General features: G+C 42.6%; 1 protein-coding gene across 6 annotated transcripts in view; it reads right to left on the reverse strand.

The window, feature by feature from the left end:
• LOC111563637 (heterogeneous nuclear ribonucleoprotein L-like) overlaps positions 1–27,096 on the reverse strand; it is an 84,751-nt gene that overhangs the window by 44,549 nt on the left and 13,106 nt on the right. For 2 of the 6 annotated variants that reach the window (XM_055018583.1, XM_055018582.1), the window contains exons 3-9: positions 24,300–24,418; positions 10,343–10,452; positions 10,098–10,225; positions 6,700–6,777; positions 5,958–6,043; positions 5,339–5,435; positions 1,723–1,795 (exon numbers count right to left, since the gene is read on the reverse strand). In XM_055018583.1, the coding sequence (XP_054874558.1) occupies positions 1,723–1,795; positions 5,339–5,435; positions 5,958–6,043; positions 6,700–6,777; positions 10,098–10,225; positions 10,343–10,452; positions 24,300–24,418 (691 nt within the window). Of the gene's footprint in view, positions 1–1,722; positions 1,796–5,338; positions 5,436–5,957; positions 6,044–6,699; positions 6,778–10,097; positions 10,226–10,342; positions 10,453–12,869; positions 13,424–16,156; positions 16,844–24,299; positions 24,419–27,096 lie in introns of those variants that run through there. The other 4 variants (XM_055018586.1, XM_055018585.1, XM_055018584.1 and 1 more) reach the window with 4 other exon arrangements.

Genomic DNA, 27,096 nt, shown 5'->3' on the forward strand with positions numbered 1-27,096 from the left:
AATTTGCTTGAACGTGTTATGTCAGGGTCAAAGGAAGCATTACTGCATTCAAATCATTTCTATTCCTTTAGTTTAGCTGAGCAGTCTCCTATTCATTATAAAGGTGATAAAACAACAGGTGTGTTAATAAGTCAGATCAGACCTCTTTAATGGAGTAAGGTGAGAGATTTTACATGTAATTTTAATAATTGGTTGACACTCTTGTCTTCTATTGTTTAATCTATTGTTACCTGTTTTATGTCTGAAGTGCTAGAACATAAACGTGGGCCCCGCCTTAACATTAACACTGTCTTATTTTTACTGAAGAACAAAGTTAGACTTTTTGTCATGAACTGGGTTGCTACACACACAGACAAGCAAACACATACATAGAATGTGAGACAGCGTGTGTAGACATATGTCAAGCTCCTTCCACTCTGTCTTCCAAGTTAATGTACAAAGACAGCTACTATGTTGTTTAGCTTTCATCTGTCTATTAACTGTATGTCTTCATGCTGTGAATTTCTGCATGTTGTCCTGCATTTTGCACAGAATGGTATGTCATTTTGAATTTCACAATGAAATGCTCACTAAAATGTTTCACACTAATTTTATTTAGCCATTTCATGACTTTCTAATAGGAATATGTAATATGTTATTTTATGGAGTTGTGATTTTTGCTGTGGTATTGTCTGGCATGTAAAGGTACAATAAAAATCAGATATTGTGACAGCCTTAACTCGGAAAGTGTAAAGTGACAGAGAACACAATTTTGACATTTAAACTGTAGATTAATACAGCCAGAATTTTTGACCTATGCACAATGTTGAGCTTTTACCCATTAACGTTTCTTAATCAGATTTTGCAGTAAAAATGAATCAAAAAAATGATTTTAGGTTATACAGTGTTTTTAATCTTCACTTGGACTTGCGTGACTTTCATTAAAGAAACACTGCAGTTAAATTTAGAGGCTGTGTAAATGATCAGGCCATGCAAGATTATTTCTGCAGACAGAAGAGATAAAAACACAAGATGACGTAGATAAATAGAAGGAAGTGCTACTGGAGTCCTGCAGAGAGAGGTGGGGCTGAGGCTTCCTGGGCATGTTGAAGCAGCAGCTGCATGGTGGTCAGCAGGAATGAGATCCATCTCCTTTTCTCCCTCTCTCTTTTTTGCTGGGTTGCGAAGGTGAAGATGGAAGAATGTTGCTGTGCATGGTCAGCCTGTAGTCCATCCCTTTTTCTGTTCTCTTTCTGTCTCCCTTAATGTCTGTCTCTCTCTCCCTCTCTCTCTCCCTCCCTTTCTCTCCCTCTCTCCCCCACAGTAGGCGGAGGTGCAAGCTTGTGAGAGGCTACTGACCAGCTGGTGTGAGAGTGTTTAGGTTGGAGATGGAGAGACAGTATGCGTAGGATTCTTGTGATGGATATCTACGGTCCAAACTGATAATGACTGTACTCGTAATCCACAGTCAGAGACTGACCGATTAGTGAAGATCTGGATGCACTTTCACAAGTGATTGCAAATACTGAGACCATTGTCATCTATTTGCTTAACATAAATCAAGGACAGCCGCATTTGAAGGAAATATGCCCTCAGAGAAAAATAAGACTGAAACAGTACCTTCCACATCACAGAGTGTCCAGTACTGCAAAATTTAGGGTTATACCACACAGTGCAGTTGACGGCATCTGACATTAGTGTAAGTATGAAATAAAGAAAAAAGAGAGACAGTTTATGTCTTACCTCGTCTGACCAGGTACGGTTTAGTGTAGTCCCAGCTCTCATTGTCATTCTTAATCACATTCAGACGTGTTGGCTGTTGACACACAAAGTAAAAGAATTGTTTAGGATGCATGTTAAAATATCAGATATACAGGAACTGCCACACTATAACAATAAATAAATCTCTACCTCTACAGATCATAAGTACTATTTAATGAAGATGACACCATTTCATTTTTATCCTCTTTTTGTCACCATTGGAAACCTTCTGTCTGTTTTATATCCAACTCTTTCAACATAGTCTAGTTGGAAAAAATAACGTATTTTATTTTTAAGAACACAGAGGAGACTCTTGCATAGAACCTCATATCCAAACCCATCAGGGAAACTGTTAAACGTTACAAAGTTGTAGGTGTTTGGATGGATAAAAGTCTAATTTTTAAGACGCACACCGATCAGACTTAACATTATGACCACTGACAGGTGAAGTAAATAACACTGATTATCTCTTCATCATGGCACCTGTTCGTGGGTTGGATATATTAGGCAGCAAGTGAACATTTTGTCCTCAAAGTTGATGCGTTAGAAGCAGGAAAAATGGGCAAGCATAAGGATTTGAGTGAGTTTGACAAGGAGCAAATTGTGATGGCTAGATGACTGGGTCAGAGCATCTCCAAAACTGCAGCTCTTGTGGGGTGTTCCTGGTCTTCTCTGTCAGTATCTATTAAAAGGGGTTCAAGAAAGAAACAGTGGTGAACCAGCGACAGGGTCATGGTCAAGGCTTATTGATAAATGTGGGTAGCGAAGGCTGGCTTGTGTGGTTCGATCCAACAGACCAGCTACTGTTGCTCAAAATGCTGAAGAAGTTAATGTTGGTACTGATAGAAAGGTATCAGAATACACAGTGCATTGCAGTTTGTTGCTAATGGGGCTGCATGGCTGCCCATGCTGACCCTTGTGCACCACAGAAAGTGCCAACAATGGACACATGAGCTTCAGAACTGGTTGTGGGGACGTGGAACATCGCCTCACTGGCGGGGAAAGAACCTGAGCTGGTGCTCAGATACAAACTGGGCTCACCTCCATGCATACCAAGGGTTCTGAAACCAAACTCCAGGAGAGGGGTGACACTCTCCTTTTCTGGTGTTGCTCAGGGTGACAGGTCCCAGGCAGGTGGAGGGATACTCACAAGCCCATGGCTGAGCGCTACTCTGTTGCAATTTTCCCCGGACAACGAGAGTCACAGACAGGCGATTGCATGTTGCGGAGGGGAGAACTCTGACTGTTGTTTATGCTTATGCACCAAACAGTAGCTCAGAGTATTTGGCCTTCTGGGAGTGTCTGGGTGGTGTCCATAGTTCTCCTGGCAAGAACTGCTGACCTGTACTAGGGACAATGTCAGGTGGTGGAAAGAGCATTTCAAGGAACTCCTGAACCCAGTTAACAGGGAGGCAGAGCCTGAAGACTCAGGGGAATCTTCATCAATATCTGTGGTAGAGGCTGCCGTGGTAGTTAAGAAGCTCCTTGGTGGTAAAGCGCCAGTTATGTTTTGCCCCGAGATGCTGAAGGCTTTGGACATTGTTGGACTGTCTTGGCTGGTACGTTTCTTCAATGTCATGCAGGTAATGGGTACGGTGCCTGTGGAGTGACAGACTGGGGTGATGGTTCCCATTTTCCGAAAGGGAGACCAGAAAATGCATTCCAATTACCAGGGTATCACACTTCTCAGCCTCCTCGGGAAAGTTTACTCTAGGGTGCTGGAAGGGAGACTGTCAAACCTCTGATACAGAAGGAGCAATGGGGATTCTGTCTTGGACATGTAACAGTGGACCAGCTCTTTACTCTTGCCAAGCTGCTGAGGAGGTCATGGGAATTCGACCAGCCAGTCCACGTGTTTTGTGGATATGGAAAAGGCCAACCGTGTCTCCCGAGGGGCTCTGTGGTGGGTACTGCAGGAGTATGGTGTAACGGGATCGCTGATGTGAGCTATTCAGTCCCTGTACAACCAAAGTGAGAGCTGTGTCTGCATTTTTGGCACAAAGCAAGACAAAGCTGGGTGCCAGACTCTGCCAGGGTTGCCGCTTGTCCCTGTTCATGGACAGGATCTCAAGACACAGCTGGGGTGAGGAGGGTATTCAGTTTGGGGAGCTCAGGATCGCATCTCTGCTTATTGCAGTTGATGTGCCACTGTTGGCTTCATCAGAATGTGACCTGCAGCATGCACTGGAGCGGTCTGCAGCCAAGTTAGCACCACCAAGTCCAAGGTCATGGTTCTCTGCCAGAAACCGGTGGATTGCTCCCTCCGGGTTTAGGAGAGTTGCTTCCCCAAGCGAAAGAGTTAAGTGTCTTGGGATCTTGTTCAAGACGGAAAAATGGAGCGAATGATGGACAGACGGCTTGGTATGGTGTCCCCAGTAATGCGGGTGTTGTACCAGACCATCGTGGTGAAGAGGGAGCTGAGCTGCAAGGTGAAGCTCTCAATTTACCAGTCCATCTACTTTTCAACCCTCACCTATGGTCATGGGGGTTGAAAAGTACACCAAAAGAACAAGATTGCGGGTACAAGTAGCCGGAATGAGATTCCTCCAAAGGATGGTTGGGCTCAGCCTTAGAGATCAGAGAGCAGCTTGGACAAGTTAAATTTCAGTTTTACTTCTCTCTTTTTGGCCATATATTCTCTCTTTCTTTCTCTGCTATGTCAGAAGATGGGCTGATTAAAAGAAGAAAGGCAACAAATATATATATATATACACACACACACACACACACACACACACACACACACACACACACGCACTGTTGAGGTGACAAAATAAGTACTAACTACTGAAGTAATGCTTTACATTTGTGAGTGACTCCAATGCTTCATACAAAATATCAATGGTAAAACAAGGTTTATAGTCCTGGGTAGCAGGGAACTCTCAGGTATTGAATTTGATAGCATTTTAATTGGTTCTGAATCCCAATTTGACATTAACAATGATAGAAACTATAGTTAATAACTATCTAATCTAAACCAGGCCATTCTGCCAGGCTGAAAATTGTAAGACTTTCAGTAAATATGTCATCACCACTTTATGACTGTCATTAACCCTGTCATGACTCCTTCATTTATTAAGGAAAAAACAGTTTGTTCCCCACTGATGGCCTCTGGTGCTGCACAAGGTAAAGGAAAATATAAACTTTAAATATATATTAATTGTACTTCAGTCAATATCCATTAAAAAGTCACTGATGTTTTTCATGCACAAAGCAGTAAACATTACCTGAAGGCAAACTCGGTTTATATTGCTACAAGTTACAGAACTGACGCTCTATCAGAGTACAGTGATCAGGCTGAGGCACATGTTCTTCTCAAGTTATCAAAAATATTAACACAACTTCTTACTTCAACATACTGAGTATCTCCTACAAACATCACATTTTGCAGTTTTGTTGGTTACTGAACATTTAAACAATATTGCTAAGTTTTATCGTATTTCTAACCATCAGAAAGAGAGAAAAAAAGAGACTGGGTACACACATGACATGAAAGGTTCATCTTAAGGAACCTGTAGTTTCAGCACATCAATGCTAATATCACCATTACAAAATGGCACCAGGCTTTAACTGCTTTGACGTGTTTTGTGCATCTTACCCTTGCATATTCAATCTTGAGTGTACAGCAACCAGCATAGATGTCAGCTCCATTCAGAGCTGCTTTGGCCTTTTGAGCACACTGAATAGACTCAAACCTGGAGCAGCAGGGTTAAAGAGAGGCCACTACACATTCCAGCACAAAGATACACAAAGTATACATTACATTTATTCGCCACATATTTTTGAAGAGTAAAAAATAGGAGCTAGAATTGACAGTGTATCTGTTTTAAATAAATTACTAAAAGCATGCTTTGTGTAGTACAAGCACTTAGAAGTGTTTATGACAAAATATGAGCCAAAAGTTGTACAAATGTCTGAAAAAGCACGGAGTCTGTTGTTCACACTTCAATGTTGATTTATATCCCTGATAACAAAGAGGAGTTATGACCAATATGAGCACAGGTTTGAACTGGATACAAGCAGCAGAGAGCAAGTTTAGAAACAGCAGAGGAGTGCTGGTGGTAAGGAGCAAAGGGTACCAGATGGGCACCAGCACTCTGAATTAGCTGCAAAGGGCTGATGGCTTCCACTCTGAGATGCCAATCCTGCAAGTAGTTAGCTCTACCTTACTCATATGGGGGTAATGACACACACATTCACCCATTCAGGAAGGATACTCCACCATGGCTTGGATTCCATTTCGTTTAAAGATGACAATCCTCAGCACACTGCCGATAGGGTTACATACGGTGTACAGAACATCCTGGACGAAAATGGAAAATGAAATTCAATATTCAGCACAGCCTATAGGTTTTTAATGCTGAGGACTGAGGACACTGTGTATTTCACGAATAAAATCATGAAGGTACTGTAGTGGTAAGACAGAAATATACAGTTACTCCATGCTGATGCATCCTCTGGTCATTTTTTTCATTTATTTTTTTTTAGTATCTGGGCAGTTTGTATGACATTCAGTAAATCAGCATCTCACCAGAATAATGCAAACACACCTCAACAGAGTTTCGAGCCCACAGTTTGTGTTTTACTTTTCTGAAATACATAAAGTGAAAATAGTGTCATTTTCTGGTCAAACTTTTAAAGAAATAAACCATTTGACCATGTATAAAATAAAATAAAATACGATGAAAAATTTGAATTATATCAAATATAAATAAATTCATATATTATAAACATTGTAAAAAAAAATCAATTACATTTATTAAAATACAGATTTTGATGTTGACATTATGTACAGGTTTATTTGGAAACTATCCATTATTTTTCAAACCTTAGTATACATAATTTTTCTTTTGAACATCAGCAGAAGCATCTGTAAAATGATTTTTTTCCCCTGAAATATATAAAGTGAAAACAGTGTCATTTTATAATCAAACCTTGTAAAAGAACAAATCATTTTACCAAGTATGAAAACACAGTGTTAGGTCTGCCTCTGCAGGTCCTGGCTAGGGCCCCTCCTTCCCCTTGTGTGTGTGTTTCCTTTTTAGGAAAGAGTGACAGCGAGACAGCAGCGGCATGTTTCACAGTTCTCATCTGAGCAATCAGCAGAAGTGGGAGCAGATGTGCAGAACCAATCAGTCCACCACTCCATCACTTTATAACGTGACTCCTCTCTTCATTCTTCGTTGGATCGTAAAAAGCAACTAGTTAGTGTTTACTCAGTTAGTCTTGCTGTTATTTTTTTAAGAACCTTAGTAATTGGTGTCTATTCTCCTCTCAGCCTAGACTGTGCCCAGATTTGGACTCCTCGGACCCACCTGCCTACCGGCCTTCCCCCACTGTCAGGATTAGTCACCCGGTTCATTCTCCAACCGTTTCTCCGTCGATTACCAGCTCCTGCCTCACCAGCCGTCGCCGCTGCAGCCGCACGTCCATGCCTCCGTTCCATCGTCGAGCCACAGCCAGCCATCCCTTCTAGTTGCCAGCTGAGCACCCGTCCGCGCAGACTCCATTAGTGTTTATAGTTCTTAAAGAATAAAAGTGCTATAGTAGTTTTTTGTTTACAGGACCCCAGCTCATAGTTAGAGTTCTAATAGCCATAATGTTTATCTTCCTAGTTGTTGGTTATTCCACTTAAAACATTTGAGTTTCTAGTTTGCGTGTCTAGTGTGACACTTTAGTTTGGGTGGCTTCCTTAATAGGCCTTTTGTTTTCTGAACTTGCTGTAGAAATTTAAGCTAGCGTAAGCTGTAGTTCTCCTGCCCAGGAATTACCTGTTGTGGGTCCACCAGCCACTAGAGGCAACAATCAATTCTAGTTAAAGTCGTTATCCTGTTGTTCCGGTACTCCCGGTATTTTGAGTTTCTCTGGGAATTGTAGTTCGTTATCCCTTGTTTTTGAATAAAAGACTATTACCGCATAGTCTGACTCCATCTCTTCCCTGCATCTGAGCTTTTAAGATAACAAAACCTAACACACAGATTTTGGATATTATTATTTACAGTTTTGAACTGTTAATTCTGGTTAACATGTAAATAGATATTTACAGAGATTCTACTAGTTAATATGTCTGATTTAAGCAAATCTATACAATAACAGTAAATTGTTTAAACATAGAGTGAAAACCAGTTTTTAACAGTTTAGCAATCTTCAACACTCCATTAGAAGAACACAACATGGCTTTGAGTCACATCATATCAAACTAAAACAACAATTAAAACTGAAACCTTCAGTCCTGTTTAAATCAGAACCACCATTTTGTACAACAGCAACATGGTTCTACTCAACCATAGAGGCAGACACATGCAGAAATATACATTTTAGTTTGGTTTATTTGATGAATTTGGATGTGTTTTGTATTTTTTCCTTTAAATTTGTTCATCCTCTTCTTTATTTATTTATTTTTTTAAATTTGAGGACAATTTAGACAAAAACACAAATTAGGCTAATTGTAGCCTAATTTGTGTTTTTTTGTGTTGTGGGAGGAAAATGGAGCATCCTGGGGAAAACCCACGCTAACACGGGGAGAACACACAACTTCACACAGAAACATGAGGTGTTTCTGTGAGGCTGCAGTGCTGAACACCGTACTACCGTGCTGCCCTTTGGATAGGGAAAGATAGAGGAAGGATAGAGGTGTGAGAAAGGGGTAAGAAAGGGTTGAGGAAGGGGGAAAAAATGGGAGGAAGTTGGGAGGAAGTTGGAGAAAGGAGGTTTAGAATATCCAGCTACAGCAACACACCTTCATCTTCTTTGCTTTCTTCTCTTTTTTTCGCATTTTTTCCTCCTCCCTCTGCTCTGCTCTCTTGAAACAGCAAAAGATCTCTTGTTCAGCTGTTTCTTAGCGAGGAGCTCCTGCAGCTCTTCATTGTCTTTCTGCAGGATTTAATTTTCTTCTTTAGATTTTTTGCTCTGTTCCATCAGGACTTTTACTTCCTCCTGAATCGACAACTTGTCCTGCTCCAGAGCTTGCTTGTCCTTCTGGAGATCATTCTTTTCTCCTTCCAGACCATCTTTTTTGATCAGGAGATCATGATTTTTAACATCCAGATCCTGTTTTTCTTTCTGGAGATTTTCATTTTTAACCTCCAGATCCTATTTGACTTTCTGGAGATCACTTTTTTTTCCTCCAGATTGTTTACCTCATCTCTGAGGATTTTGGTCGTTTCGTCTAATTGCTGATTTTTCTCGTGGAGGTCTGTATTTTCTCTTTCCAATTGTACATTTTGATCTTGGAGGTCTTTATTTTTGACCTCCAACTCTTCTTTCTCAGCACAATATTTAGCCTTCAGTCTCAGAAAGGCCTCTTTAGATTTGGTTTTTGCCTCCTTGTTCTTCTCCTGGAGGACCTTAATCTCCCCGGTCAACCTTTCCGTCAGCTCACTCAGGTCCTTGTTGTACTTTTCAAGAATATTATTGGAGGCCTTTAGCAACTTTTTATCGCAGGTCAGAGTTATTGTATCTGCCTGCATGTCGGACCTGCCAGACCTCTTGTTATTTTTTTCTGGTTTCCTTCCTACTTCCTGCAGTTGCTTCTCCATTTTTTAAATTTTGCTCCTGGAGCTTCTTTTTGGCTTCCTGCAGCTCCTTTATCATTTTCTGCATTTCTTCTCTCTCCTCGAGATTTCTCTCTTTCTGCTGCAGACAAATGAATTCTTTGTCAACCAATTCCTGTTTTAACGCCAGTTCTTGGTTGTGAAGCTGGAGATCTCTGACTTTTGCCTCCAGTAGTTTTTTGTCCTTTATCAGAAGGGCCTTTTCTTCCTGGAGGTTTTAGCACCTCTGTTCCAGTTCGTGCAGCTTTTTCACATCCACCATCTTTGGAGTGATCATTCTTTTCTCCTTCCAGACCATCTTTTTGGATCTGGAGATCATAATTTTTAACTTCTAGGTCCTGTTTTTCATTCTGGAGATTTTCTTTTTTAACCTCCAGATACTGTTTTATCTTCTGGAGATCACATTTTTTTTTCTCCAGATTGCTTTCTCTTTCCAATTGTGCATTTTTTTACAGCAACCCTGTGATTGACCGATCAAAATTTTTTTTATCGTGTCACAGCACTAATAATGTTAGTTTATCCAATAATTTTTGGTCCCTTAAAAAGGTGGAGGACACATATGAAATATGTTGTAATTCCTACACCTTCACCTGATTTCAATGTAAACACCCTCAAATTAAAGCTGAAAGTCTGAACTTAAAGCACATTTTGATTGTTTAATTTCAAATCAATTGTGGTGGTGTACAGAGTCAAAATGTTGAAAACTGTCAATGTCCAAATATATATGGACCTATGTGCATTTTGTTCTCCATGACCCTTTCTACTCCTCATAGTGTGTGTGTATGTGTGCATGTGTGTGTTTACCGTGGTTATAGGGTAGAGGGGGTTCTGTATGGACAGCAAGAGGACCTTGTTGCCACTGTTAGGGTTGTCTGCATTGGTTGGCCTGGTGATTCTCTTGGATGTGGAGTAATTAAAGTATGCCTGTTGGCCTGATGAACAGATGGAGGAAAATATGAACATATAAAGTACATTACATACAAGCATGTGTTACCAATAAATTTATGGCCATCAGTAAGTCTTCACAGTGAAAAAGCTGGGAATCAAACCTGCGATGTATACAGGTTCCTTGGCTCCACAAGACACACAGAGGTCAGCACTCTCTCCTGCAGAGAACTCCACCAAGGCCTGACGCTTGAACGGCATCATCATCACATAACTGAGAACACACACATAAACAAGTTGATAAGACATACACATGCTTTTCACTCAAATATTTTTTAGCCTAATTGGCCTTTGGGTAAGTCATCTCCTCTGTCCGCCAAATTGCAGCTCCTCCATGTTTACTGTGTTTCAATCCTCAGTATTTTGTTCTCAGCAAATCTCAATGGAAATGTGATGCTGTCAACTTTGAGGCAAGGGCATATGCCTTCCCATCTCCAGTGAGGAAATAAAAGAGGTCACTGCCTTCGTTTAATGAAACAAAATAAAGCACGAAATTATGTGAGTGTGAGAGCCTTTGAAGAAAATATGAAGGCACTACAGCAAGGTATGCATGTGTGGGTATGCTGGAAGCATGGTTTTTTGGCAGCTCATGATACACCTGGCCTTGAGACATCATCTGTCACATCTGCCAATCCTGTTGCTCCACTGACGAAAGTATGATGTCATGAAACTGCTTGTGTGAAATACAAGTAAAACCCTTACATTTTATTTTATATACATTATATATATGGGGCAAAGTCAACAAACTGTTTGAATTATGATTCTATACATTTGGTTTTTATGTGCCAAAGACAAGTACTGCTACCTGCCTGTTCTGCCTGCTCACCTGCAGTCTACTTCCCTTTGGTGAACCATCCAGTTGAAAGCAAGGTTAATAAATATTGCACCACAGATGGAGTATAAATAATGAAGGAGTTATTTAGAGTGGAAACTGCAGCATCACAAATTGTTTAGTGTAATTACTCAGCACATGTAATTATCTTAACACTAACACTACTAAAGCTCACTGCAGATTATTTATGCAGTTAATTTTTTCTACTTCATGTGTCTCACAATAAATATATATTAATGTTTAAATGTTCAGATTGTTGGAATGCTTGTTGTTCGATCCTAAACAAGTTAATATATCGAGAACACAGAAAAAGTGCTGAGTGAGGTGCCTGTGGGAAATTTAAAAATAGTTTGATTCAAGTTTTATGTGACTTTCTAAATAATGGTTTAGTTTGGGGGTTTTATTGATGATGATGTAGGCATTTCTGTGTATTTGTTTAGTTATTTAGATATCATTTGTTTAGTTTCATATCACCTACTTATCTACCATACTGTATATTTGCTATTGCTGTCTTTATGCTGATGCAGTTCTACCATTATTGACATTCTATAACAAATTTAGATACAAAAATGGTGGTTTGATTTCAATGAAATACAAACCATTTGGTATTGTGGTGTTGCTCAGTAGTGCTTATTTTTTCTCAGGCAGGGTAGAGAGACCAGCTTGCAAAAATCAACAGAACAGAATATCTTTACTGTCATCGTACATCAAAAGTTCAAACAGTGTGTTCATTGTGGGATGGGTCTTTTAAAATGCTCTGGGCCTTATTAAGGCAGCAGGAACTGTACAGTTCTTCCATGGAGGGGAGAGGGCCGGAGATGATGTTCTGGTGACAACCCTCAGAAGTGCTTTCCTCTCCACTTCTGTGCAGCTGGCAAACCACACACAGATACAGTAGGTCAGTATGTCCTTTATGTAGCAGCGGTGGAAGGACACCAGTAGCTTTTGTGTGACATCATTCTTCCTGAGAATTGTCAGGAAATCTCTACTGTGCCTTCTTCATTAGTGATTTTGTGTTACTGGTCCAGGTCAAGTCATCCTCCATGCACACACTGATGTAAATAGGTTAAATGTGTGTTTAATTCTTTCCGAAGTCTATAATCATCTTCTTGTTTCTAGTGGTGTTAAGGACCAGGTTGTTGTCTGTGCACTACACAGAGCTCCACCTCCTCCCAGTGAGTGGACTTATTCCACAGGAGATGAGCTTCACTACAGTGGTGTCATCTGCATATTTAATGTTGCTGTTGCTGGGGTCGGTGGGGATGCAGTCGTGAGTGTAGAGGATGTAGAGCAGGGGGCTCATCACACATCCTGTGGGGAGTCGAGTGTTGAGAGTAAGGAGATGTGGGGATCAACTCTTACCCTCTGAGAACAGCTGTCAGGAAGATTCAAGAAGAAGTTCCAAGTCACTGAGTTTGGTCACCAGCCTGTGGAGGAGGATGGTGTTACATGTGGAGCTAGCTTCTCCACTGCTTTAGGTGAGACAGGGTAGTGTGGAGAGTTGTGGTTGTGGCATCTTCTGCGTACCTATTAGCCCTGTAGGCAAACTGATGTGTGTCAAAAAGGTGGGAGGCTGGAGATGATGTGCGTCTGAATCAGTTTCTGAAAACACTTCATTATGACAGGAGTAAGTGCCACTGGGCGGCAGACATTCAGGCTGCTAATGGTGGTCTTTTTTTGTCAATGGAACTATGCCTGAGGACTTCAGGCAGAGTGGGAGAGTGAACTGTAATAGAGACTGGTTGAAGTTCTTGGAGGAGACACCTACCCACTGGTCAGAATATACTCTCAGGACCTACCCCGGGGACACCATCAGGATCTGCAGCCTTCCTTTGGTTCACTGCCCTTGGCGTGCGCTTCACCTCATGATCCTCCATCATGAAGATGTGGGCTGCATGTGATGCAGCCGACTCCACCTCAGAGTGGGCAAAGAAGTGGTTCAGCTCCTCTGCCAGCTAGTCATCACCATCCACGGCTGAGAGGTTGCTAGATTTGTAGCTGGTGATGTGTTGAACCCCCTGCCACACCTGCGTTGTATTGTTGCTGCGGAAGTAGCCCTCAATCTTCCTCCTGTAAACAGCCTTGACATTTCTGATGCCTCTCTTCTGGTTGGCTCAGACAGCACTGTATTTTGCCCCGTCACCAGACCTGAAAGCAGCATTTCTGACCCTGAGCAGGTGCTGGACTTCTTTTGTCATCCAAGACTCTTGGTTGGGATGAACCCGGATAGACTTGTCCATACTGACAGTGTCCATGCAGTGTTTAATGTAACACAGGACAACTGCTGTGTTATACAGACCCTTTCCACTCAAAAAATAGAATACCATGGAAAACTCTATTTCCATAATTCCATTCAAAAAATTAAACTTTCATAGATTATAGATTCAGGGCCCGCAATTTAAATGATTTCAAGTATTAATTTGTTTATTTTTTCATAATTTGGGCTTCCAGCTCATAAAACCCACGAAAACAGGAATTCAAAAAATCTGAATACTGTGAAGAAATCAGCCCAAATTTTGCAGGGCATGAATGTTTTAAACTGAGTGTCACACACTAATCATCTACTAAACTCAGAGCACCTGCACAGGTTTCCCCAGGTGTCATTAAATTGTTTCAGTTTGGTTCAACTGTCTCAGTTTGGTTCAATATGGGGAAGACTGCAGACTTGACAACTGGCCAGAAGACCATCATTGATACCCTCCATAGGATGGGTAAGCTACAAAAGTTCATAGCTAACGAGGCTGGCTGTTCACAGAGTGCTGTGTCCAAGCATTTCAATGGAAAGTCTACTGGAAGGGAAAAATGTGGCAGGAGAGATGCACCAGCAAAAGAGATGACCGTGGGCTTCAGCGGATTATTAAACAGAGAAGATTCAAGAATCTGGCAGAGATCCAGAGAGAGTGGAATGAGGCAGGAGTCACAGCTTCAAAAACCACCACATTCAGACACATCGGAGAGATGGGCTACAACTGTCGGGTTCTTCGTGTCAAGCCACTTCTGAGTCTGAGCCAACGTAGGAAGCGTCTCAACTGGGCCAAGGAGAAGAAGGACTGGACTGTTGGCCAGTGGTCCAAGGTTCTCTTTTCCGATGAAAGTGTGCCTTTCATTCGGGAATCAAGGTCCAAGGGTTTGGAGGAAGACAGGGTGAGGAACAGAACCCAAGCTGCTTGAGGTCAAGTGTGAAATATCCAGTCAGTCATGATTTGGGGTGCAATGTCCGGTGCAGGTGTTGGTAAAACTCTGCTTTCTTAAATCCAAGGTCACCACAACAGTCTACCTGAATGTTATAGAGGACTTCATGATTCCTTCTGCTGAGAATCTGTATGGAGATGCAGATTTCATCTTCCAGCAGGACCTGGCCCCTGCCCATACTGCCAGAAGCACCAAAACCTGGTTTGATGCCCATGCCATCACAGTGCTTGACTGGCTAGCCAACTTGCCAGACCTAAACCCCATTGAGAATCTATGGGGCATTATCAAGAGGAAAATGGGGGGCACCAGACCCAAAAACAAAGAAGAGCTGACAGCAAGCATCAAGGAAATCTGGGCTTCCATAACTCCCAGGCAATGCCACAGGCTGATTGCCTCAATGCCATGGCGCATCGAGGCAGTGATTAAGGCAAAGGGATTCCCAACCAAGTACTGAAGATTGACATATCGTTTTGTAAGGTACCATATTTTGATTGATTTGATGTGATCCTAATTTCTTTTTTTTGTGCAAAAACTGAGAAGTAAATGGTGATTTCTTCACAGTATTCCAATTTTTTGAATTCCTGTTTTCATGGGTGTTATGAGCTGGAAGCCCAAATTATGTAAAAATAAACGAATAAATATTTGAAATCATTTAAATTGTGGGCCCTGAATCTATAATCTATGAAAGTTTAATTTTTTGAATGGAATTATGGAAATAAAGTTTTCCATGGTATTCTAATTTTTTGGAAAGGGTCTGTATGTACTCCTCCAGGTCCTGGTGTTCAAAATTATCCCAATTTGTCCTTTGAAGGCAGTTCTGCAGCTAACGAGAGGCACCATCAGGCAATGTTTCAACAGTTTTTGTTGTGGCAGGAGCACTTTTCTCTGAGAGAGGTGTAAGCCAAAATTAAGAGAAGGGACAAATGGTCAGACTGATCCAGGCATGGTAGTGGTTTGACTCTGTAGCTCTGTATTATGCTAGAGCACTGCTTTTAAATTAGCATGGTTGAAGTCCCTTGCTATGATGTGAACAGCCTCGGGAACCCTGCTCTGTTGATAGCTAAACCAGTCAAGCAAGTGTCCAAGAGCCAAGCTAGCACTGGCATCAGGTGGTATATACACAGCTGTTAGCATGATGACATTAAACTCCCGGTGTAAGGGAGTTTACTTTGGGCATGCATTTAACAGTCACGTTCTCCAGGTCTGGGGAGCAGCGGGTGACGACAGACTTAGGCCTTGTCCACACGTAGCCGGGTATCTCACAAAACGAAGATATTTTTCTACGATTCAGCCTATCATCCACACGAAAACGCATATTTACGTCATCAAAAACGATTCTTTTTAAAAACTCCGACCAAAGTGAAGATTTGCGAATTCTCCGTTTTATGCGTCTGCATGTGGACATCAGTAACCGGGGTTTTGTGTTTCAAAACGTCACCACCTGCGACAAAATATGTTCTTACGTCACATATGCGACCTGTATTTACATTCAGTAACAGTATGGATGCTCTCACAAGGTTTTGGGCGCTGTTTCTTGTACAGGCGCTTTTTACTTGCTTGTTTTTACAAGCCCAGATACTGCTCCACATTCAACAACACAGGCGAAGGACGACATTAAGGACGGTTATTCTCCACCACCTTGCTAGGATTTGGGGAACTACTACCACCTAAAGGTCCGGCATGCTTATGAATGTGCTTAAAAACGCACTTATGCGGTTAGGTGTGGATGAAGTTTTTTTCTAAACACGAGGTGGTGTGTACGTAAGTTTTTTTCTAGACGGAGGGGACAGGATATTCAGTTTTACAAAAACCCTGCTACGTGTGGACAAGGCCTCAGTGTTGATATACCAGCAGTTGTTCACATAAATGCATAACTCCCCTCTTTGGCTCTTACCAGAGTCCTTGCTTCTGTCATACCGGTGTGTGGCCTGCTAGCTGGATAGCTGTATCTGGAATGAGTTAATGAAACCAGGTCTCTGTGATTAGCAGAATGCAACTATCCCTGATGATTTTGTTTGCTGCAACCTGTAGCTTCAATTCATCCATCTTATTTGCAAGGGATCCTGCATTGGTGAGAAAAATACTTGGAAGTGGCGGCTTATGTGGTCACCTCCATAGCTTCACCAGCACGTCCACCCTGCGGCCTTGCTTTTGTCTCCAGTTCCTGCGGTGCCTCCATCTCCTGCTCACGGGATGGTAATCCATGGAGAACCCTGGCATCTGGCTACATCCATGGGGATGTCATGGAAACAGAAAAACCTGGCTGTCGTGCACTATGTATTCCTATATATAGGAAATCGCGCCAGCTGTAGATGTGATTCACCCAACAGAGTGTTGTCAGAATGAGTAACAACAAATACTCAAACTGTAGTCTTTCAGTACCCTTTGTTTCTGTCTGTTGCTGATGTATGCCTGAAAACTTCACCAAGACTGTGTGTGAACTTGACTCGACCTGTCTCTTCATGAGCATCAACAAATAACAGAAGAGCCTGCAGACTAAATTATGACTGATAGTTACAAATGTGGACAAAATTGTTAGTACCCCTCGGTTAATGAAAACAAAACCCACAATGGTCACAGAAATAATTTGAATCTGACAAAAGTAATAATAAAAATTCTAGCAAAATTAACCAATGAAAATCAGATATTGCTTTTGAACCATTGTTCAACAGAATTATTTTTAAAAATAAACTCATGAAACAGGCCTGGACAAAAATGGTGGTACCCCTAGAAAAGATTGAAAATAATGTGACCATAGGGACATGTTGTCAGGCCTGCCACTGCAGGCTCTGGTTAGAGCCCCTCCCTCCCTTTGCTCTTTCATTTTTAGGTATTTGGGGCACTGAGGCAGCGGCAGGTGTGAATGATCCTGGTAATCAGCGGAAGCAGGAGCAGGTGTGCCAGCGCCAATCAGCCAACTACCTCCACACAATATATTCGGACTCCAGTCATCAGTTCGACGCTGGATCGTGAATGCCGTGAATAGTCAGTCTAGACACATCCACTCTAAGCCAAGTTCTGTAGACGTTCAGTAATTCTGTCTATGATCTTTTGTAGTCTGGACCACGCCAGCTCCTGCGGACGACCCATTCAGAATCCCGGCTCGAGTTTCAGTACTAGTGTTTTTCTAATGAGCATTGTTGCTCTTTTTTTTCTATTAAAGCTCAGCTCTTGTTTAGGAATCTTCTGTAGTCCTTAGTTCTTACCTATAGTATTAGCGGTAGCTTGTAGTCTGAATTTTAGTCTTTATTCTTAGCTTTCCCGCCCAGGTAATACCTGCCGTGTGTTAGTCATCTTGTTTTTGTAACTCTCGGTTTTCGTCCGTCCGCCATTAGAGGTACTAGAGTTTCTGTTATAATTTGTAGTTCCATTAGTTCACTACCGCTGGGACTTGTAGTACTTATATCAGCTTCTTTTGTAAATAAATCGTTGTTTCTGCGTCCACTCGTCTCTTTCTCTTTCCCTGCGCCTGAGCCTCAGAGAAATCGTAACAGAACGATCCAGCCAAGATGAGCTCAGCAGGGAACGAGATCGAGGTTGATGGGGCAGCTGGGATTACTATTGAGGAGGTCGTAGTGAACCAAGGTACGACATTAAACCAGCATAGTGATATGTTGAAAAATCTGTCCTCTAGTAATACGGCTATGTACAATCATTTGTCGTCACTTACTGAGAGAGTTAACCAGCTAGCTGCCCGTCCCTCCGTATCCGCCCCAATAGCTAACACTGTCAGCCCTGCTACTACCGTAAAAGAACTACAAGTTCCATTTCCCGAATGCTATGGCAGTGACTTCGGCTCTTGTCAGGCGTTTTTACCACAGGTGTCTTTAGTTTTTAAGGTTCAGCCACATTCTTATTCTTCAGAAAAAGCCAGGATACCTTTTTTAGTTAGCTTATTAACGGGACATGCTCGTGACTGGGGCATGGCTGTTTGGCAGCAGTAGGGCCCCCTCTGCCATTCTTATTCTGCCTTCGCTGAGGAAATGAAGAGGAATTTCGACCATCCAGTCCAAGGAAGAAACGCATCCACCAGGTTGATGAACATTAAACAAGGAACTCGAAGTGTAGCAGAATATGCCTTTGAATTTCAGACACTGGCGGCGGAAGCCGGGTGGAATGAAGTGGCCCTGCGAGGATCATTTTACAACAGACTTAATGAACGTTAAAAGACGAGCTAGCCATGAGAGAGGAGCCCTCGACTCTGGAGCAGTGGATCACCTGTGCTTTAAAGTTGGACAACCGACTTCTGGAGAGATGGGAGAAAAAGAGCAGCAACTGGATTGGCAATCTGGAAAGATCTCTTCTTGGAGACCTTCATGTCATCAGAGCTGCCTTTGATCAGCCTTGTCTCCCTCCAATTCCAAACCTGCCAAGAACACTGAACCCATTAACTTGGAATCTGTCCCTCTACAGTATCATGATTTAGCCCCAGTATTTAGCAAATGTCGTGCTCTGTCCTTACCCCGCCACAGACCGTATGACTGTGCTATAGAACTGTTGAAAGATGCTACTTTGCCTACCAGCCGGTTATATAACCTCTCTAAGCCTGAACAGACCGCTATGGAGACCTATATTCGGGAGTCCCTGGATGCAGGAATAATTCGCCCTTCTTCATCCCCAGTAGGTGCTGGATTTTTTTTTTTGTAGAGAAGAAAGACAAGTCCCTTCGCCCCTGCATAGACTTCTGAGGCTTAAACGCCGTCATGGTAAAGAACTCATACCCTCTTCCTTTACTGAACTCTGCTTTTACCCCCGTTCAGGGAGCAACCATTTTTACTAAGTTGGACCTGCGAAGTCCCTACCACCTGATATGGATTCGTGAGGGGGATGAGTGGAAAACAGCTTTTAATACTCCATTAGGTCATTTCGAATACCTTGTCATGCCTTTTGGTCTTATCAACGCACCAGCTGTTTTCCAAAACCTTATTAATGATGTTTTAAGAGACATGCTTAACCGTTTTGTTTTCGTGTACCTATACGACATCCTAATCTACTCTCGGACACTGGAGGAACACGTAGGATATGTACAACAGGTATTGGAAAGGCTCCCGAAGAACCGCCATTTCATCAAGGGGGAAAAGTGTGAGTTTCAGGCATCCACAGTCCCATTTTTAGGCTATGTTATTTCCCCCGGGGAAATTAAGATGGATCCTGGGAAACTCACTGCAGTGCAAGACTGGCCTGTTCCGGAAAATAGGAAGCAACTGCAGCGTTTCTTAGGTTATGCCAACTTTTATTGTCATTTTATCAGAGACTATAGTAGAGTTGCTGCCCCCCTCACTGCTTTGACCTCCACAGCACGGCCCTTCTCCCGGACTAAGGAAGCTGGACGAGGTTTCCAGGACCTTAAGAATCAGTTTTCCTCGGCTCCTATCCTCACCCACCCTGATTCTTCAGTACAGTTTGTAGTGGAAATAGATGCCTCAGACACAGGAGTGGGGGCTGCCGTCTCCCAGCGTTCTCCCAAGGATCAGAAATTGCACCCATGTGCTTTCTTTTCCCGTAGGTTAAATCAATCTGAACGCAACTACGACATTGGAAATAAAGAACTATTCACTGTGAAACTGGCCTTGGAGGAGTGGCGTCATTGGTTGGAGGGCACAGAACAACCGTTTGTGGTATGGACAGACCACAAGAACCTGAAATATGTGAAGTCTGCGAAGTGTTTGAATTCCCGACAGGCTCGATGGACACTATTTTTTGGTCGTTTTAATTTTACATTGTCTTATCGCCCAGGCTCACGTAACATTAAACCCAATGCTTTATCCCGACAGTTTACCAGCTCAGAGGAGCCCAAGTCTCCAGAAACCATTCTTCCTAGTTCCTGCTTGGTGGCCACCTTGATGTGGCAGGTGGAGATCAAGGTCCAAGAGGCACAGCGACATCAACCAGACCCATGTAACGGCCCTGTTAACCGTTTGTTTGTCCCTGATAATGTTCGCTCTCAGGTGCTGCAGTGGGGGCATTTCTCTAAAATCACCTGCCATCCTGGGGTGAGCCGAACTATAGAGGTTCTTCGTGGCAAGTTTTGGTGGCCAACCATGGAGACGGACACCAAAGAATTTGTCGGAGCATGTACCATCTGTGCTGTAAAAAAACCTCCACTCAACCCAGCTGGCCTGCTTCAGCCTCTGCCGGTCCCCAGACATCCATGGTCCCACATTGCGGTGGATTTTGTAACGGTCCTGCCACCATCGCTGTCATCCTCACTATTGTAGATCGTTTCTCCAAAGCCGCCCATTTTGTGCCCCTGCCTAAGATACCCACGGCCAAAGAGACTGCAGATGCCATGGTAAATCATGTGTTTCGTCTTCACGGCATACCTGCGGATATTGTTTCAGATAGGGGACCACAGTTCACGTCAGATGTTTGGAAGGCTTTCTGCACAGCTCTCGGAGCCACGGTTAGTCTATCTTCAGGTTTTCACCTTCAGTCTAATGGACAGACTGAAAGAGCTAACCAATCTTTAGCAGTTTTTTTGTGCTGCATGGCCTCTGAAAACCCTGCTACCTGGAGCGAAAGATGGCCCTGGGTAGAATATGCTCGTAATGCCCTGTCCAGTGCTTCTTCTGGCCTTTCACCTTTTCAATGTTCTCTAGGATATCAACGTCCTCTGTTCCCTTCCCAAGAGCAAGAAATTAATATTGCCACCGTCCAGTCTGTGGTTAGGCGGTGCCAGGGCACCTGGAGGAAGGCTCGGAGGGCCCTTCTTCGGGCCGCACACAGGATGTCCACCCAGGCCAACCGCCATCAGAGACCTGCACCAACCTATCAACCTGGTCAATGGGTGTGGTTACGAGCCAAAGATCTTCCGCTCAGGGTGGAGTCTAGGAAGTTGGCTCTGTGCTTCGTGGGACCTTTTACTATAGAGCGCATTGTGAACCCTAGTGTGGTACGTTTACGTTTACCCCCTACTATGAAAATACATCCTACCTTTCACGTATCGCAGATTAAACCTGTTATGGAGAGGGCTCTTGCCCCCCCCCATCCGTTCCCCTCCGCCTCCCAGGGTCGTCGATAACACTCCAGCATACACAGTCCGACGGCTCCTGGATGTACGCCGTTGGGGACGGGGTCTGCAGTTCATCGTTGACTGGGAGGGATATGGACCAGAGGAGCGGAGTTGGATCCCTCGCAGCCTGATTATCGACCCAACTCTGATTATTGACTTTTATCGGCGTCACCCCGAATCACCCTGTTCAGGCACCTGGAAGTGCCCGGGTGGGTGGGTGGGTGGGTGGGGGGTACTGTCAGGCCTGCCACTGCAGGCTCTGGTTAGGGCCCCTCCCTCCCTTTGTTGTTCTTTCCTTTTTAGGTATTTGGGGCACTGAGGCAGCGGCAGGTGTGAATGATCCTGGTAATCAGCGGAAGCAGGAGCAGGTGTGCCAGCGCCAATCAGCCAACTGACTCCACACAATATATTCGGACTCTAGTCATCAGTTTGACGCTGGATCGTGAATGCTCATAGTCAGTCTAGACACATCCACTCTAAGCCAAGTTCTGTAGACGTTCAGTAACTCTGTCTATGATCTTTTGTAGTCCGGACCACGCCAGCTCCTGCGGACGACCCATTCAGAATCCCTTTGGATCCGTCAAGCCTTCGTGCTCACCTCCGAACCGACACCTGGATCATCTCTGCACCCGTCCAACCCTCCACGCTGACATCTGCCGTCGCTGCCGCAACCATCCTGCTCCATTCTCCTGGATTCCATTCCCTCTCCCTCTTCAAAGCCCTTGAGGTCCATAGCTGCCTTGCCCAAAGTTTGTTTCAGCACGAGCAATATGAGTTTGTAATTGATATTTTGTATTGTAGGTTAGTATTTTTGTTCTTTTTAACTAGTAGCGAAGAGATCACCGGTTGTTTTTTCCGGCTTCATAGTTTTGTTCCGTAATTTGATGATTATAGATCTTTGTTGAGTGAGAATAATAGTTCTTCGTCTCGAGTTCTGTATCTAGTTTTCCTAGTGAGCGTGGTAGCTCTTTTCGGCTCGAGTTTCAGTACTAGTGCTTTTCTAATGAGCATTGTTGCTCTTTTGTTTCTGCTAAAGCTCAGCTCTTGTTTAGGAATCTTCTGTAGTCCTTAGTTCTTATCTATAGTATTAGTGGTATCTTGTAGTCTGAATTTTAGTCTTTATTCTTAGCTTTCCTGCCCAGGTAATACCTGTCATGGGTTAGTCATCTTGTTTTTGTAACTCTTGGTTTTTGGACGCCCGCCATTAGAGGCACTAGAGTTTCTGTCATAATTTGTAGTTCCATTAGTTCGCTACCGCTGGGACTTGTAGTCCTTATTATCAGCTTCTTTTGTAAATAAATCATTGTTTCTGCATCCACTCGTCTCTTTCTCTTTCCCTGCGCCTGAGCCTCAGAGAAATCGTAGCACGTTCAATCAAGGTGTGTCCTCTAATTAGCATCACAGGTGTCTACAAACTTGTAACCAGTCAGTCAGCCTATTTATACGGTTACAAGTAGTCACTGTGCTGTTTGGTGACCTGGTGTGTACCACGCTAAACACGGACCAGAGGAAGCGAAGGAGAGAGTTGAAAGAAAATTAGGAGATTAGAAAGAAAATTATAGACAAGCATGTTAAAGGTAAAGGCTATAAGATTATCTCCAAGCAGCTTGATGTTCCTGTGACTACAGTTGCACATATTATTCAGAAATGTAAGATCCATGGGACTGTAGCCTACCTCCCTGGACGTGGCCGCAGGAGGAAAATTGATGACAAATGGAAGAGACGGATAATACGAATGGTAACAAAAGAGCCCAGAACAACCTCTAAAGACATTAAAGGTGAACTCCAAGGTCAATCAGTGTCAGATCGCACCATCCGTGGTTGTTTGAGCGAAAGTGGACTTCATGGGAGACGACCAAGGAGGACACCATTGTTGAAAACAAATCATAAAAAAGCCAGACTGGAATTTGCCAAACTGCATGTTGAGAAGCCACAAAGCTTCTGGGAGAATGTCCTATGGACAAATGAGACAAAACTGGAACTTTTTGGCAAGGCACTATGTTCACAGATGCAAAAATGAAGCATATCAAGAAAAGAACACTGTCATTACTGTGAAACATGGAGGAGGCTCTGTTATGTTCTGGGGCTGCTTTGCTGCATCCAGCACAGAGTGTCTTGAATCTGTGCAGGGTACAATGAAATCTCATGACTATCAAGGTATTCTAGAGAGAAATGTGCTGCCCAGTGTCAGAAAGCTTGGTCTCAGTCGCAGGTCATGGGTCTTGCAACAGGATAATGACCCAAAACACACAGCTAAAAACACCCAAGAATGGCTAAAAGGAAAACATTGGACTATTCTGAAGTGGCCTTCTATGAGCCCTGACCTAAATCTTATTGAACATCTGTGAAAGGAGCTGAAACATGCCGTCTGGAGAAGACACCCTTCAAACCTGAGACAACTGGAGCAGTCTGCTCATGAGGAGTGGGCCAAAATACCTGCTGAGAGGTGCAGAAGTCTCACTGACAGTTACAGAAATTGTTTGATTGCAGTGATTGCCTCAAAAGGTTGTGCAACAAAATATTACGTTAAGGGTACCATCATTTTGTCCAGGGCTGATTCATGAGTTTATTTTTAAAATAATTCTGTTAAACCATGGTTCAAAAGCAATGTCTGATTTTCACTGGTTAATTTTCATAGAATTTTTATTTATTATTACTGTTGTCAGATTCAAATTATTTCTGTGACCATTGTGGGTTTTTCTTTCATTAACCGAGGGGTACCAACAATTTTGTCCATGTGTGTAGCTAAAAAATGACTTGCTAAACCATCAGCCTTGTTGGGTGAATTGGTGACTAAAATCTGTCCTGCTAGTCTGCATGTGTTCTCCATTTACGAATGTACAGATGTGTCAGCCAGCTAACATGTCACCCCAAGCTGTACATTAGCTCTTAAAGGCATTTAGGGTCATCTGTGAGGATAAAACAGGTTTAAAGAAGTTATAAAGTTGTGTGTAGACAAATACAAGGCTCAGTTTACCTGTCTCCCACACTTAGAATAACAAACGCATAGCAGTTGCAGTCTCACCATATGGGCCCAAACCTTTCCAGGGCATCTATCAGGTCCGCTTCCACAACAGCCTCACACAGGCCCCTGACATGAACCACAGGACTGGGAGAGATACGATGGGAGTCCTCACCATTTTCCTGCAACACACACAGTCAGTCATACTTATCCAAAACAGCCATGATCACATCAAGCCAACCTTAAGGATTTTTTCATTTGCACAACAGGCAATCCAACAGACACACATCTGGTATAAAAATATGGCTGAAATTAAACCTGCCACATTGAACTACAAGTTAGTAAGATCAAGTGCTGCCAATTAAATGAACACAGATTCACCTGTACACATACCTAGAAGATCACATTGCAACATAAAAAAAAAGATTCAACTGTTCCTGCTGCAACTGTCTAGATGGTAGATGAAGCTAATGTCACAACGATAATGTACCAGAGTGAATTCCTGTGTCAAAGCAGTACATGCTGCTGTGTAGTATTTAAGCATTTGCTTAGTTTACAGTTTACAGTAAATTCACCTGTACTTAGTGACCACTTTAATAGGTTCACCAGTCCACCTGATCATTAATGCAAATATATATCAGTCATGGGGAACATACTCAGAGCAATAAGGCATGGATGATGAGAAGGTACTGTTGTTTTTCAGGCATGACACATGAAAGGAGTAAATGTTATGTCATGACAGTTGAATGTTTGGTGGTGCAAGTAGTTTCAATATTTCACAACTTGCTGATCTTCTGTATTTTTAATGAACCACAGTCTCTAGGTTTTAGAGAGAACGGTGCAAACAAGGAGAACAAAAAAAAAATCCACTGAGCAGCAGTTCTATGAGTGAAAATACATTGGTAAGAGTTGTTGTGAAGGAGGAATATGACAGTAACTCTAACAGCCAATGTTCTCTGCACGGGAATACAGGGAACCTTGAAGTGAGCAGGAGACAACAGCAGGTTCAAAAATACCGCTAAGAACAGGAAATGAAGACCACAGTGACAAAAAAAAAACCTCACAATACTCTGCTCAAAAAGAATTAAGGGAACAACTGTATTTTGCACCAGAGCTTAACTGTGCTGTAACACAATATGTCAACTAGGGCTGGCCCGAATAGCAAGTTCTGGGCTCCGGATATTTGGGCCCAATTAATGACGAATATCCAAATATTCGACTCGTTCGTTAGGAGAAATAGAATAGAAATAAGGAAGAGGGGAGATAGTAATGACACACGAAGAAACACACGAAAGGACGAGCCGAATATTCGGATCGTCAGACGGGGGAGGGGGAGTATTCGGATCTCAAAATTAATATTCGGATACCACCATATTGACCGAATATTCGGATATTTAGGTCCAGCCCTAATGCCCACACTTCTTGTATTATAAATGCATGCCACTTATTTCGACGCGTCATGTTTTGCCTTGAAAGGTTTAGAAGTACTATTCTGGAAGATGAAGAGCCATAAAAGGCAAAATCATCATCAGTGCTGTCTGTTCATTAGTACAGAGAGCTTTTTTCAATTGTCCCAGTAACTGCTAAAAACAGATAAAAAGAAGCCAGCCCTCAGTGTCTGCATAGGATGCAGTCTGGCATGTAAGCCTCCAGGAATAGACAAAAACAATTAGACATGTAAAACTGATGAAAGTGTATGTGAGGCCTAAAATTGTGCTTTGGCTAAAGGTAATGTGTGACAATTGTAGGGGTTGAAAAATTCACAAAATTAATAGCTCATATTGTAGTTTTGGGGTCACAGGTTTAAGTTCAGTTTGGTAAGTTTTTGGTAAAGCAAGAGAGGGAGGGGAATTGCCAGTTCCAGTAGAAACAGGGTTCTCTGCGTATTTTCCTGACAGAGATGAGTTTTTAGGGATTTTATCAATGACTGAAATGGGACTTTCAATGGTAATCATTTTTGAAATTAATGCAGCGAGCATTTGCTACTTGTTTTGCTTAGTGTCTGTCTGTTGCAGTCATAGTCAACTGATTGATCTAAATTATTAAATTTCCTTGAAAAAGGTTAATGACCATTGCATTCATGTTAATTTTTATTAATAACTACACTTGTAGTTATTATCTGCTGTCAGACTGCAGGCTTACTTAGGCCTGCAGTCTGACAGCGAAGAGTTCTGCTAGGGTAATACAGTACTATCAGTTCTTTAAGATATGATGGAGATTGGTTGTTAAGAGCTTTATATGTCAGAAGAAGGATTTTGAATTCTATTCTAGATTTAACAGGAAGCCAATGAAGAGAAACCAGTATAGGAGAAACATGATCTCTCTTGCTAACTCCCGTCAGTACTCTGGTTGCAGCGTTTTGGATCAGCTGTAGATGTTTCAGAGAGCTATTGGGACATCCTGATAGGAAGGAATTGCAATAGTCAAGCCTGGAAGTAACAAATGACTCATTGTTGACATGCACAAACTGGAACCTGTCTGAGAAGTAGGATTTAAACCAGTCCAGTGCTGTCCCTTTAATGCCAATAGAATATTCTAGTCGCTGCAATAAAAGTTTGTGGTCGATTGTGTCAAATGCTGCACTAAGGTCCAACAAAACAAGTATAGAGACCAGTCCATTATCTAATGCTATGAGAAGGTCATTAGTAACTTTCACCAGAGCTGTTTCTGTGCTATGATGCACTCTGAAGCCTGACTGAAACTCTTCAAACAAGCTGTTCCTTTGTAAATGTTCATATAATTGATTTGCAACTGTTCTTTCCAGAATTTTAGAGAGAAATGGGAGGTTGGATATTGGTCTATAGTTAGCTAAAACATCTGGATCTAGAGTGGGCTTTTTAAGTAAAGGTTTGATTACAGC

This window comes from Amphiprion ocellaris, chromosome 16 (assembly GCF_022539595.1).
Source record: "Amphiprion ocellaris isolate individual 3 ecotype Okinawa chromosome 16, ASM2253959v1, whole genome shotgun sequence".
Taxonomy (NCBI): Eukaryota; Metazoa; Chordata; class Actinopteri; family Pomacentridae; genus Amphiprion; species Amphiprion ocellaris.